Source organism: Podarcis pityusensis (genome assembly GCF_964106645.2).
Source record: "Podarcis pityusensis genome assembly, chromosome: 2".
NCBI classification, from domain to species: Eukaryota; Metazoa; Chordata; class Lepidosauria; order Squamata; family Lacertidae; genus Podarcis; species Podarcis pityusensis.
This window is the reverse complement of record NC_138029.1, coordinates 22,720,908-22,735,679: the sequence shown is the minus strand read 5'-3', so window position 1 is coordinate 22,735,679 and position 14,772 is coordinate 22,720,908. Positions and strand designations below refer to the sequence as shown.

Here is a 14,772-nt window from a genome sequence, read left to right as displayed (position 1 = left end):
TATTAAGCACTATTTCTGGGTTATCGGAGTCTGTAACCTGAAGCGTATGTAACCTGAAGCGTATGTAACCCGAGGTACCACTGTATTAGGTTTATGTTATTGGGCAAATTTGGCCACAGCTTTATTGAATTACAGAATGTGAGTGGTATTGGCTTAGGCATTGTTTGGACCCGACTATATCTGACTCCTGCCCGCTGCACAGGAAGTCCAGTAAGGGTAAACCACCGATAGGGGGAGTCCTGTCGATGCAAACCAACTCAAGCTCCCTCTGGTGTTCCCATCAGGGTCGTGTCAAGGCTTTAGCCCCCAACCGGGCTTCGTACAAGATCAACACCCCCAGATTCCTTTAACGGAATACCCTTAAGCATGGAGGGGCAGGTGATGGCCACACCTCCCCTCCCCCACACAAGGTCAAACAATGCCTAACCGCAACCCTAACAAAGTTGTGACGATTGCTACGGGGTAGACGAAAACCAAGTGGCCAGTGCCAGTTTGCCAAATTCCTACCAGGCCCCTCAGACAACTAAGGCGACCAACCGAAGTTCATAGCAAGGCCAGTGCCTAACCTGTGAATAGGGAGGGAGGGCAGGTGATTGAGGAAGCGAGCCAAGAGGAAGTCCTCCGGCCCGCTCCTCGGTTTAAACTGCCCCGGCCACGCCCCCCCAGCCAGCGGATTGGCTGGCCGGGCTCTGACACGGCCGGGATCCCCCAGGCAACGGGGGACAAAGTCCCACGCCCCCGGTGGGGAGTGGGTGACCACGCAGTCCACCGCGGCTCCTCCCCACTGGTAAGTGGAGCGGATTTGCAGCCTAAATGACTGGTGCTTACACTTGGGTAAGCAGGGATAGGATTGCAGTGTGAATGAGATGTTTGTAGTAAGTCTCATTGAATTCAGTGACACTTCAGGATGTGTGTGTGTGTGTGTACTTTAAAATTGCAATCTGTGATCTACACTTACTTGTTTGCAGCTGTGAACCCCATGCCTTTTTACTCAGAAGTAAGGTCCACTACATTCAGTGGCACTGGCCACCAAGTAAGTGAGTACAGGATTTCGGGCTTATAAAACATTAAAACTGCAGTTCTCACCAGCATTAACCCTTATCACCACATGTCAGCCCACCAAGAAGGTCTCAGAATGCTTCTGAAATATATTTGGGGTTTAGTAAGTCTAAGGGTTTTGGTGCTGTCTCCAAGAACAGGTCTCCATGTGTGTGTGATGTTATAACCTAGGCCACCGACCATATTTGAGGGCATCCTGTTGTTGTCTGAGACATCATGAATGGATGTAAAGGCAACGGGTTCGAGTTTTAAAGCCCAGAACCGGCAAGGATGTCCACAAAACAGCATTGCTAAAGTGGAGCTTGCAAACAGTTGTCAAAGGCAGCCTCATGCAGATGTGTAATAATACATTAGTCTCAGCTTAGTGTTTCAACACATGAATGATATGCTGCTACGTAGGTTTCTTTCTGATGTTAAAGGTTGCAATTTTATTATATTTTTTAATGAGATGGAATTGGTGAATGTCACTTTTGGTCACTGCAGCAACCTGGATTCCTTGTAGTAAAATAAAATACAATATAAGAAAATATTATTCTCCCCATCCTGCCATCAGGCCTCCATTCACTCTGAAGCCGCTTTGCTTCATAAGGATAATTTGGGGGTTTACACATATAACATAGTTCCTGCCTGTCCCTCAATCCCAAAGCCACATGAGCTTTTTAGTTTTCCTTCTGCCAGCAGCCCCCTTTCCCAATATCCCTTCAATAAACTCACAATGCCTTCTCTGAGGCACGAGAAGACCCTGTGAGATAGAAGTAAAAGCTGACTGCCTCTGTTGCTTTGTGCCTCTGCTGGTCTTGGCCAAGGCTGAAAGCACCTTCATATCAGCCTGGATAAGCTAATTTGGTTAGAGTGTGGTGCTGATAATGCCAAGGTTGCAAGTTCGATTCCCGTATGGGATAGCTGCGTATTCCTGCACTGCAGGGGGGTTGGACTAGATCAGGCACCCCCAACCTTTGGCCCTCCAGATATTTCAGACTACAATTCCCATCATCCCTGACCACTAGTTCTGTTAGCTAGGGATCATGGGAATTGTAGGCCAAAACATCTGGAGGGCCGCAGGTTGGGGATGCCTGGACTAGATGCTCCTCAGGGTCCCTTCCAATTCTGCAATTCTATGTTTTCTATCTCCCTCTCAAGACATGTGCCGAAAAGACAAACCTTTCATATTCTTTCTCTTGATAACAGAAGTTGTGCTTCCTGTTATGGATTGAATTATGTGGAAAACCTTTCAGGTTCTCCTTTCTGCCCATCCTCGAAAAATGTTGCAACTCTAAAATCAGTTATGTAGTAGGAAGGGAGAAGTTTGAGCAACACAGGGTCTTCATTCTTGCGCATGAAGGGTTTGCCCTCTCCCTTCCCTCCTACACAAAGCTTTTTCATCCTGAAGTCTCTTCTTCAAAGAATTCAGGTTGCCGATATGATATGGGGTGATAGTGCTTATGAAGACTTGAAGGAGTAGTTTAAAAGACGAACGTTCACTTCTAAGTATAATTAGAAGGGTAGGGATTCACTTTGAAGCATTCCTGGGCAAAATCAGATTGCTTCAAAATACCTGCAATGCACTGTGCAGTTCAAGAAAATATATATATTGAGCTGTTTAAGACTTTATAAATGGTAAATATACAGAACCATGGAAGTGGGGGGGAACCGACAACTGATTGTATAAGTAAATTGAACGGAATGCGAAAATTTGTACGTAATGGAAAAAAGCATTTTATTTTTTAAAAAGAGGAAGTTGTCTTGTTCATAGTTGGGATAAGCTGTTGTCAGCCCAGAACATGGAAGACCATTTTTTTTCTTCGGCTCTGTGGAGACAGTTCTCTGCTGGCCAGATCTTGTCGCTCATTTAGTTTTTAGAGAAGAAAAAACGAGGAACACGAAACACTCACATCCTTTCGGTGTTTTAAAAATTGAAGATAATCACAATTGCACTTCGTTTCTTGAGCAAGGGGTATATGGGTTGCTTACAACCCCCCTTCTCTTTTGAAACACAAAAGATTTAACTTCAAAAAGAGCAAAAGGCATATGTTGGAGTTATATTTAAAATATCACCCAGGATAATCTTATTAAAACTCAGAAGGGAGTCCAGCCATGCAAAGTCCTGTTTTGGTTGCTGAACATATACTAGGGAGAGAATATTTCACAACAGAATATTGAGGAACCCTGTCAATTCCTTTCTGCTTGCTTCCTTTTTTAATCCCTCCAAAGTGGGATTACATTTATGCAATAGTTAACACCTATTCTAAATATTGTGTTTAAATTTTCCGAACTCGGTTTAATAAACTTCCCTTGTCAAATGGAAACTCTTGTTAAAAGAAACGAAACCCTATTTTCTTAGCGATGCAACAGGTGCACAACATGTGTGAGATTTCATGTGTTATTAACCAGCATTGGAACAGTTAAGGGGCCGCTAGATTTCAAGGCTATTTCTTGGAAAATAATCCACTTCTGTTCTTGCGTTCTGGCAGTAAATATTGTCGGCTAGATCTCAGGCATAGGCACCTATCCAAAACAAACACCGTTGGATAAGCGAAGTTTTAATTTCTTGGATGAAGGGGTGACATTTATTTCACAGGAGTGCGAACTACCATATGCTTCATTGTTTGTTTATTTGCTGATAGTCCGTACAGAGGAGAACGTTTTGTGTCTAAAGTTACTAGTTAGCTTCAAAGTTACTATAGATCAAGAGAGGACTTCCATTTAGGTTTTAATGCTCCAAGAATATGTTTGAAACTCAAAATGAAAGCGGTCAATGCAGAATAGCATTCAGTATTGAGAAGCAAATGAAGAAAATATTTGCTATAGCTATTATGAAGACCTGCTAGCATTTAATAATGCCTTTTAGATGTTACCTTGGGATTGGCAGATGTAACTTATACAAACAAACGTTAGTCTGTTCTAGTAGATGAACAGTTAAAACCAGGATCTTTGCATCCTGTTCCTGACTTGGTTTCACTCTTTCAAACTCAGGCGCAAGTCTGTGTCTTGGTTTGCTCATTTCATTTACCAGCATGTAAAAATCCTGCTCACATCTCCCAACAGGGGAGAGAGTAGAGTGTGGCAGAACTTTGTTAGCAAAAGTGGACTGGATCCTTTAGCATATAGTCTTGAGAATGAATGAGAATTCAAACTGAACAACAACAACAAAAGAGTTGTGCTTTAGAGAGAGCTGCAAATGGCAAATTTATTGAAAGCAATGTCCTGTTTATGTGGTGTGTTTTTCAGTTGAAACAGGAAACATTGCAAGGAGGATGAAAAACTGTGCCATCACTTTGTATCTCTTTGAACAAGATCAGATCCATGGATAAATTGATTCTGTGACTGATAGTGTCTTTGTGGTGATACCTGGTGGTGGTGGTTGTACGAGATCTTCAATGTGACTAATTTAAAGCATGTTGTGTGGTTGATTAAATGTTTTGATATTTTCTCCAAACTTTCAAACTCATGCACTATTTAATTTCGTGGTGTAGGGTGGGTGGGTGTTTGTGTTTGTTTCATGTCAACATCACAAATGTTTTGATCTGTAAACCGCATTCCGCCAAGAAAATGCTGACCCAGTAAAATATACAATCTGAACAAACTGTTCTCAAAGATCAATATAAAGGGTTTGGTTTCAACTACATTTTACTCATAGTTAATGCATTGATACTACCAGACTGAAGTTAGTTGTGTGCATGATTTTAAATGGGTCCACTCTGAATATGGCTAACATTGGATAGAACTCAAGAATCGTACCCTAAACAAATCTACAACATTCATCTTTTGGAAGTGTCTCGTGGAGTTCAGTTCTTATTGCACCACTTCTACTCCCCTAAATTTGGTGTTCATGTCGGATTTCGTAACTTTTAGTTGGAGAAGGATGTGTGAGAGAATTGCATAACTCTACAAGCAGTTAAATATTTATTGCTGTTTCATTTTCTCTCTCTTGTCTTTCCTACTTTCAGATGTAGGTCATAAGCTTCTTGGGAAGGCAAGGTTCTGGTGTGTGTGTGTGTGTGTGTGTGTGTGTGTATATATATATATATATATATATATATATATATATATATATATAACATTACCATGGAAGGCATGGCGTGGTGTTATAAAAGTAGAGAAGCAAATTTTGACTCTTCCCTTTGGAGTTTATATGATGTGATGCAAGTGTGCAAGTGTCCCACAACTCCATTCCTCTGGTCGATTATTTTATTTATCTATTTTATCAGCCAGAGGTTCAGAAGTGTGAACTCCCCTGACCTGTGTATTACTGAACTTTCTTTTTTTATGGTTATTATAATAATATATTTATTTATACCATACCCTTTCTCCTGACAAGACTAAAGATGGCTTTTAGATTAAAAACAAGAATAGCTAAAAACATGGGGGGGGGGGACAATCATTAAAACAATTAAATCTTAGTAGAATTAAAACTATATACATATATAAAATCTATTTAAAACAAACAAATAAGTACAATAAAAACTGCACCAGTCCTTTCATTAAAAGCAGTCAATTCCCAAAAGCCTGTTGGAACAAAAGAACAAGGAGGGAGCCATTATTTAAAACATTTATACAATAAATGGAGAGGCAAAAACTCTAGAAGCTGCAGAGCAGGGAAACCCTCCTCTCTATCTAATCCCATTATTAATCCCATTATTATTGAACTTTCAGCTGAACATTCACACGCATTGTTGATCCCAAAGTGTAGTAGCCGCAAAGAGCTTGTGTTTGAAGGAAGTCACATGTACCGATACAATTGATGCTGTCATCTCCCCCCCCCCCCCCCGATATCGTGAATCTTGTTCTGACTGCTTCCTCCAGATATTTGCCATTTAAGGTGTGTTAAGCTAAAAGCCAGGACGTGGGTGGCGCTGTGGGTTAAACCACAGAGCCTAGGACTTGCTGATCAGAAGGTCAGCGGTTTGAATCCCTGCGACGGGGTGAGCTCCCGTTGCTCAGTCCCTGCTCCTGCCAACCTAGCAGTTCAAAAGCACGTCAAAGTGCAAGTAGATCAATAGGTACCGCTCCGGCGGGAAGGTAAACGGCATTTCCATGCGCTGCGCTGGTTCGCCAGAAGCGGCTTAGTCATGCTGGCCACATGACCCGGAAGCTGTACGCCGGCTCCCTCGGCCAATAAAGCGAGATGAGCACCGCAACCCAGAGTCAGCCACGACTGGACCTAATGGTCAGGGGTCCCTTTACCTTTTAAGCTAAAAGCCAGTGATTTTCACCTTGAGAATAGTTGGGCTTACGTTTAAGGCTGCACTTTCTAAGGGGAAGCGCCATTCAACTCAGTGGTATTTGCACTTTCATAGGATCAGGCTCCCCATCGTTTTAAATCATTTAGCTTTACAGGTTCATTGTATTGATAACAGAGCCTTAATAGTTTTGGACTCCTCCAATGGATTAGCCAAGGCTACTGAATACTTCTTTCCCATGTGGTTAAATGTACCTGTCATCCCATCAGACATTACGGGAAACATAAGGTTTAACACACTTAGTCCCATCCTTGCTTTTGGGACACCTGCCTATACATGTCCGAAAACTATTTCGCCATGTTCCAGGAATAACTCTCCCAGAACGTGAATGACCTGGGGGAAATTTAGCTCAAGTGCCTGAAGAGAACATCTCTCTCTCTCTCTCTCTTTCTGCTGTGGCCTTGGCTGAATTCTGCCAGAGTACAGACTGTTGTGGAACTGGCTTGCAAAGGTGCACGAAAGCACAATATGCGTAGCTTGGGATATCATCCAGGTTGCAGAGTGTCCTTGTAAGGCACTCGGAAGGGATCAACAGAGATGGTATCGGAGCTTTTGCACAAAAAGGGGTCTTGTTGGGGAAGCAAAACAAAAGGCAATTTACAGATTACCTACTGAAGGTTGTTCCAGAGAAGGGAAGCTGGAGGGGGAGTGAGAGATACAAAAGGAGGCTGTGCGGTGATGCTTCAGTGTCCGGGGAAAGAGAAGAGAGATTGAAGCAGTGAAAGTTCGAAGGCAGGCAGGAGGAAGACCTTCTTTTCCCGTACTTAAGTGGGAAGCCAATTTTCAACACAGATTTCTTACTGGTGTACTTTTTTTTTATTAGACTCTGCCAAATTTTCTTATTGTACCGGAGTAAATTGATCCTCCTCCTGGAGCGTTTCGTTGCTGATGTCATTCGCAGCAATCTGTATACACATTGTAGGATTCTGATATAATTTACTCATTCTAGTTCTGTTTCCTTGCAGCAGGGGTAGCTTTCAAACCCTATTTTTACCATTTAGGGTATCAAGACAGGGATGTTATTTAGCCCCTCTTCCTTTTAATTTATTTCATAATGGCCACTGGTCCCAGATCTTTATGCTGTCCTGTTCTCTGCTGGAATACACTTATTGCTGTATGCTGCTGCTGTGCTGCTGCTTTCATTGTCCAGAATAGGCCTACATAATTTGAGGCGGGTGGTGGCATTGTACTAAAAATAGCTTGATTACAAATGATAGTAAGTCTAAGGCCCTAATGTCATAAAAAGTATGCAGTGGTACCTTGGTTCTCAAACTTAATCCGTTCTGGGAGTCCGTTCGACTCCCGAAACCGTTCAAAAACCAAGGCGCAGCTTCCGATTGGCTGCAGGAGCTTTCTGCACTCAATTGGAAGCCGTGTCAGACGTTCAGCTTCCGAAAAGTGTTCGCAAACTGCAACTCTTACTTCTGGGTTTGCGGTGTTTGGGAGCCAGTTTATTTGACAACTAAGCCATTCGAGAACCAAGATACACTGTACATGGGTTTTTAATGGTAGTCAACAAGCCACAGATTCATATAAAATGCTTAGGTGTTCAGATGTGAACTGTGGCTTTCTGCCCTGAGCAATGAAATCAGCCAATTGATTCTGCAAATTGTAGTCAGCAAGCCATCTTAAGGCTTTTTATGGTCAGTTTCCTAAATATTTTTTTGACTGGACTTTATTTATACAGTGGTACCTCGGGTTACAGACGCTTCAGGTTACAGACGCTTCAGGTTAGACTCCTCTAACCCAGAAATAGTACCTCAGGTTAAGAACTTTACCTCAGGATGAGAACAGAAATTGCGTGGCAGCGGCGCAGCGGCAGCGGGAGGCCCCATTAGCGAAAGTAGTACCTCAGGTTAAGAACAGTTTCAGGTTAAGAACAGATCTCCAGAACGAATTAAGTTCTTAACCCAAGGTACCACTGTATTAATGATCATCATCATCATAATTTATTTATACCCTGCCCATCTGGCTGGGCTTCCTCAACCACTCTGGGTGGCTTCCAAAAAAATTTAAAATACTGTAATACAGCAAAGATTAAAAGCTTCCCTAAACAGGGCTGCCTGCAGATGTCTTCTAAAAGTCTGGTAGTTGTTGTTCTCTTTGACATCTGGTGGGAGGGCGTTCCACAGGGCGGGCGCCACTACCGAGAAGGCCCTCTGCCTGGTTCCCTGTAACTTGGCTTCTTGCAGTGAGGGAACTGCCAGAAGGCCCTCGGAGCTGGACCTCAGTGTCCGGGTAGAACGATGGGGGTGGAGACGCTCCTTCAGATATACTGGGCCGAGGCCATTTAGGCATAATACGAAATCGGATTGCTTTATTCTAAAATAATGGAATGTGTACAGTGTACATTGTTTGGTTAGAATGTTCTAACATTTGCTGCTTGATTTTGTTTTAAAGCATTGTGCTGCAATACTAGCAAGGTTGAAAATACAAAGCTTTTCAATAACAGAATGCAGTGAGGAGGTGCTTGTTGAGCTGACTTTTTAAGTTCTCCTGAAACAAATTCTGTTGCGGTGGCACAGAAGCTACAACCAGAATTTCGGTCTTCGTGGGTCCTTAGAGATTCTGAGAGAGGCAACTAGTTTCACGTTGCCTGCAATAGTAACTTCAGTTTTAAATAGACTTCTGAAAGTTCCCAGACATGCCAGGTGGCTAAACAACAAAGCACAGTTATTCAACAGTTGTTTTAAAGGTAGCATTGCAAAATGTTTTTGCTTTGCACTTCTGTTTTTCTGGTGGATTTGGGGTTTGTGTGGAAACTTGGTAAAAAGAAATTCCAAAGTTGGAGCTGCCAGTGAAAACATAATTTACATGGTGTTCCATTTGATTGGCATTGCCACTTGGAGCAGTGAATAGTCCAAAACCATTTTGATGCCTGAGAAAACCTTGCCCTCTCCAGAGATTTACAGAAGATAGAAAGAAGTACCATATTTTTTGCTCTATAAGACTCACTTTTTCCCTCCTAAAAAGTAAGGGGAAATCTGTGTGCGTCTTATGGTGTGAATGCAGGCTGTGCAGCTATCCCAGAAGCCAGAACAGCAAGAGGGATTGCTGCTTTCACTGCGCAGCAATCCCTCTTGCTGTTCTGGCTTCTGAGATTCAGAATATTTTTTTTCTTGTTTTCCTCCTCCAAAAACTAGGTGCGTCTTGTGGTCTGGTGCGTCTTATAGAGCGAAAAATACGGTATATGAATTATTTGAAGAGCAACTGTAACCAACAAATTACGCTAGTAGGACTACAAGAAGTTTTGTAAGGAGAAATATATGAAGTGTTACAAAGTAGAAAAAGATAGAGATATTGGTTATGAGTTTGAAATGTAATAGGGAAAATAAGAAATGCATACTAAGAGATTAGATTGGAAAATTTTCAGACAGGACTGATGGAAGTAAAAAAAAATTGAATAAGATGTAAAAGAATGTTTAATTACTGTTGAAAATGATACGTTAAAAAACTAATAAGCATTTATTTAAAAAAAGAGAGAGAAAACCTTGCCCTCTCCCTCTCACTAATTGGGTACATTGCTCCACTCTTTTACAACTCCTGTGCAAGAGAACTTGCCTTTGGATTGTGCTCCAGTTCACCAGATCTGCCTATGTCTTCCACCTTTCATGGCACCTCCAAACCAGCCTGATTCACCTGCCTCTCATTGCTCATTTCCCTCTGTTTCTGTAGTTGGTGCTCAGCGTGACATGAGGGCAAGGAGCCCATGGTTTTCAAACTACTTGACAGACTTGAGTTGCAGGAAGTTGAAATGCCAGTGGGGCTTTTAACTTTTGTTCTGAGTTGAGTTGTTCCAGATTTGGTTATTCCCTTCAACAAAGGCATCACCAGTTCATTGAGTTTCCTTTCTGGCCGTGTCCTTTCATCTTGTCATTTGAAATAAATTAAAACAATTCTTTAAAATGATAGTTTAAAAGACTCTTCTTCTTTTTAAGAAGAGTCCTTTTAACTGTCTTTTTAAAGAATTGTTTTAATTTATTTTGACTACTGCAGACCAACACGGCCACCTTCTTGAATCTTGTCATTTGGTTTGCATGATGTCCCTGAATAATATTAATCCTCATTTATATGTGACTCCCTAAGGATTTAACCTGTCTTATTCTACATTTTTGTATGTGTGTGTGTGTACATTTGTGTGTGTGTGGTTATAGATGGTAGACATGTAATGGCACCTCTCCCATCTTGGGCTAGGGGACCTGTACTAGCAGGAGATCAGGCCTGGGATTGTTATCCAAACATATGCACCTTGACTATTGAACCTTGTGATTCATTTGCTCTCCTTGCCTCACTGCTGTGCTGGGTGCCCTCATTTTCATGGTGCCCATCCCCAAACAAACCTCTTTCCTACCTTCCTTTATTGGAGAGAAGTGGAAGAATCGTGGTACCTCGTCGGCAACCCTACAATACATTAGAGAATTGCCACAATTGTCTTTTTTAAAAAAAAAACTGAGAGCCTTTGGGGAAAACCAGAATATGGTTGTAGGGGTCAGCAAACTTTTTCAGCAGGGGGGCAGTACACTGTCCCTCAGACCTTGGGGGGGCTGACTATATTTTTTTGGGGGGGGGGTGAATGAATTCCTATGCCCCACAAATAACCCAGAGATGCATTTTAAATAAAAGGACCCATTCTACTCATGGAAAAACATGTTGATTCCCGGACCGTCCACAGGCTGGATTGAGAAGGCGATTGGGCTGGATCCAGCCCCCGGGCCTTAGTTTGCCTACCCTTGATTTAGAGAGACAGTTCAAATCAGGACTGGTGGCTTGCAGGACGAAGGTCCCAGTCTAAGTGTCCAAGTGGCTTTGTGTTAGCCAAAACATATAGGGGGGAATGCAGAGCAGCAACTGCATGGGGGATGCTGGTGGTTACAATAATTGTCTTTCCTACAATTCTTAAATTTCCCTGAGTAAATAATGTTTATGTTTTCTTATTTTCCCCTCCCCCAGAACTGTAGTCACGCCAATTCAGTGACCCTGCCAGAAACACTGCTATTTGTTTCAACTCTGGATGGGAGTTTGCATGCCGTTAGCAAAAGGACGGGGTCAATCAAGTGGACTTTAAAAGAAGGTGGGTATGAAAGATGTCATCTTGCCTTCATTTCACTAACTTTGATAACGGCAAAGTCAACATAATGTTGGAAATGGTTCCAGACATTGGAGAAACCCGGCCACATTCTGAACAGCCTGACCCCTTATGCATGTTTACCTGGAGGAAAGTCCTGGCTTCAGATGGCTGACCTCCAAGTGAGTTTGGAGGGGATTGCAGTCTTCTGCAAGTCCCAATGAGTTAAATGGGATTTATTACCAAGCAAGTGTGCTTTAAGGATGGCAGCTCAAGACTATCTGCTTATCGTGGCGGCTCATCTGCAAGAATCATAGGAAGCTCTGTGGTTTTTAACGTCTGTCTTTAACTCCTTGAAACATTAAGCAAAGTATTGTCATTGTGGGTGTAGCTTCTAAGGTTTTATATCTATGTGGCGGGTGGGTTAATTGCAGCACAAAGTGGAATCACTGTGTTACAAAATGTACATCCATGTTTGACCTCTTTAGGACCAGCCGTCATGATTTGTGAAGACTTTGTCACCAGAAACCTACAATAAAGTCTCTGCATCTAGGTGCCTGTTCCAGGGCTTCTGGGGTGCTAAGCTTAGACTTTGCTATTATGGCTGCCTGATGAAGTATAGCCATCTAGTTGCTGCTGTTCTCCATCTAAGAGTGGAAGAAGCTGCCATCTGGATGCGCCATCATTTTGCTTCTCTGATATGAATATTTGTATCTGTAGTGGGGAATATATTGATGCTTGCAAGGGCCATTTCTTAACTGCTGCCACCAGTCTTCTATATTGATAATCCAGGACAGACACATGTTAGGATGAGCATTCCTGACTAACTTCGAGGCCAATTACCTAACTCTTATTGGAGCTCTTCTCTTTGGAAGGCCCATATTAATAATTGTGTAATCTGATTTTGTTTTGGAAATAGCCTAATTGGCTTGAGAGTATAATATCAGGATGTTTATTTGCTTTTTTAAATATTATAAAATACATGGCAGGATATAGCTTGCATAGCAAAGCCTGCTTTTCTTTTCTTTTTACACCGATGGCTTTGACTTATGCACTGACCAACAATAAGGGACAAGAGATTCCAAGGAGCTGGGATAGGGAAAACACTCCATTTACTTTCGTTGCTGACCTTAGTTTTAAAGCAAATGTATTGCGAAATACCACTGCTACATTAGAACAGTCAGACTGGATAATCCAGTTCTATAGAAAGTTTTACTGCATTTGTACTGTTCATTTGGATCCTTATCTGTTGATGCATTGTAAGGTGCTTAATACTCATTGGTTTGGTTCCATATACAAATTAAAAAGTGTTCTGTATGCTAAAAGGAACATTAAGAGTCAGTAACATCAAGGACTTCTTTTGAAAGCTTTCCTGTGTTCCCTGTTATGAAATATCTTGGATCGGGACACTATGGGAATTGAGTTTGCCAGTTACACTCTTCAATGCAGAGCTGTGACATTTGAGACATCTTTGACGGTGACTATTCTGGTATAAGCCTTATCAAATGATGTCCCACCTGTAGTTGAGTTTTCATCCTACTTCTCAGTTTGTTTTAAATACTTATTTCCCAGAGGTTGGCATTCCACATGTTGGGAAAAAACACATGCTGGACTAAATGAATAATTTCTCTCATATCATAGGTTTCGCCTTACATTGTTTTGTTTTTAATATATAGTATTAATCTGCAATGCCTAGCTATATGCTGAGTAAAGGGACGACAACACAGGATATGGGTTTGGGGTTTTGATTTAGTTGGGTGCCTTTGTCACAAAATGTTTATCATGACTGTTGACATGTAAAACATTGATATTATCCAGGATTTTTACAGAGCCAGGAAGGATGTGGGAGAGAGAAATGGCCCTGGTAGGAGTAATCTTTACTTCGCAGAGATTTAAAATAACAAGTTGGTCTTGGTAACTGACAATTGATAAACTCAAATCAGATAGAAGAAAAATATGCTCTGGCCTTTTGACATTACCTGCAGCAGTGCAAAGCAGTTAAGGTTTTCCCCCTCAGGTATCCTTTGAAAAACCTGAAATGCAGCAATCACTCGAGAAAACGCACTTCTCCCTGCGTTAGAGAATATGAAACTGCGAAACAGCGTTCCTGCAAAGCTTTTGGGGCACAACATGATAGTTATTTGCCTATAAAAGTAACTGTTGAACAAGTTTTGCAGTGTATATTTGTGAATTGGACAACTCGGTTTCCCCCCTACTCAATGAGATACTTGTGTATGCTTTTTTAGGCCAATGATGGGAATCCTGTGGCCCTCCAATTGTGGCCAGGCTGCATATCCCTCACATTCCCTGACCATTGGTCATGCTGGCCAGGGCTGATTGGAGCTGTAGTCTAGCAACACCTGAAGACCACAGATTCCTCACCTCTGCTTTAGGCCAGTCACAAACACCAGTAGTTTGACAAGAACATGGGATATGCAGTCTTCACTGTGTGTTGATTGATCCCCTTTTTAAATGATGTAGTTCAACAGGGTTCCATCTACCTAGCAACTTAAAAAAGCAATTGCTTTATGCAAACATTGTGCTATATAAGTCTACCCTAAATAATGCTAATAAATAGAGAAAGAGGTCGGCTTTGCTCAGAGCAGTATTATGCTATTATGCTTTTAGGCTATGTGTCCTGTTAACTGAAAATTAGCAGTTTTTGTATATCCTCTTAGAGGCTATAGTTTCCTGAAAACGCTTAATTAAAAGTTTCTGACGGGCACATATGTTAGTCTAGACAAGGCCAGCAAGATGTTGGGAATTGTAGAGCAGGCATGTAATAAACAGGTTGGTAGAGGGCCTGGTACAGGAATATGTTCATAACCTTGCAGACAGAGTCTTATTTTAACTACAGACTGCTAGGGAGCCCAGGGATCTGTGCTGCTAAAACAACAGCCTTTTCCTGTTAAAAATGGGTTACATAGACTATGAACAAGGCAAAAGGAAATTTATTTGCCAGTTTGTCTATAATGGGGAGCAGACATGTAATAGGGGCCTGTATAATAAGGTTCCTGGTTCAGTACCTGATATCTCTGCTGAAAAGCATCTTTGGTAACAGGCTTGTGTAAAGTCACAACCTTGGACAGACAGTGTTGTGCCTGGCAGACAAACAAAATCCAGTACCTGAAAGGGAGAGTTTCTGCATTTGAAGCCGTGCATCATGCATGAATATATGAACCATACTTATCAACAATAACTTAACAAACATTCCCAGTTAAAATATTTACTGGCTAAAGGTTTGGATGTGCTCTGGAAAGGAAATCAACTTTGCTTCAATCAGTTGGCCCGGTTCGCATGTCACAGCAAGCCATAGTTTATGGTTCCTCTGTGTGTACTGACCTGGGCTGTTTCACTGCCCCCCCCAAGCATATGGAGAATACAAACTACTATAGCAAACTTAGCATT

At 41.9% G+C, this 14,772-nt stretch overlaps 1 protein-coding gene across 1 annotated transcript in view; it reads left to right on the top strand.

Annotated features, from left to right (window-relative positions):
- Positions 1–14,772, top strand: part of ERN1 (endoplasmic reticulum to nucleus signaling 1) — a 62,253-nt gene that overhangs the window by 11,450 nt on the left and 36,031 nt on the right. The window contains exon 2 of the mRNA XM_080994462.1: positions 11,250–11,370. Coding sequence (XP_080850588.1) covers positions 11,250–11,370 — 121 coding nt within the window. The remainder of the gene's footprint in view (positions 1–11,249; positions 11,371–14,772) is intronic.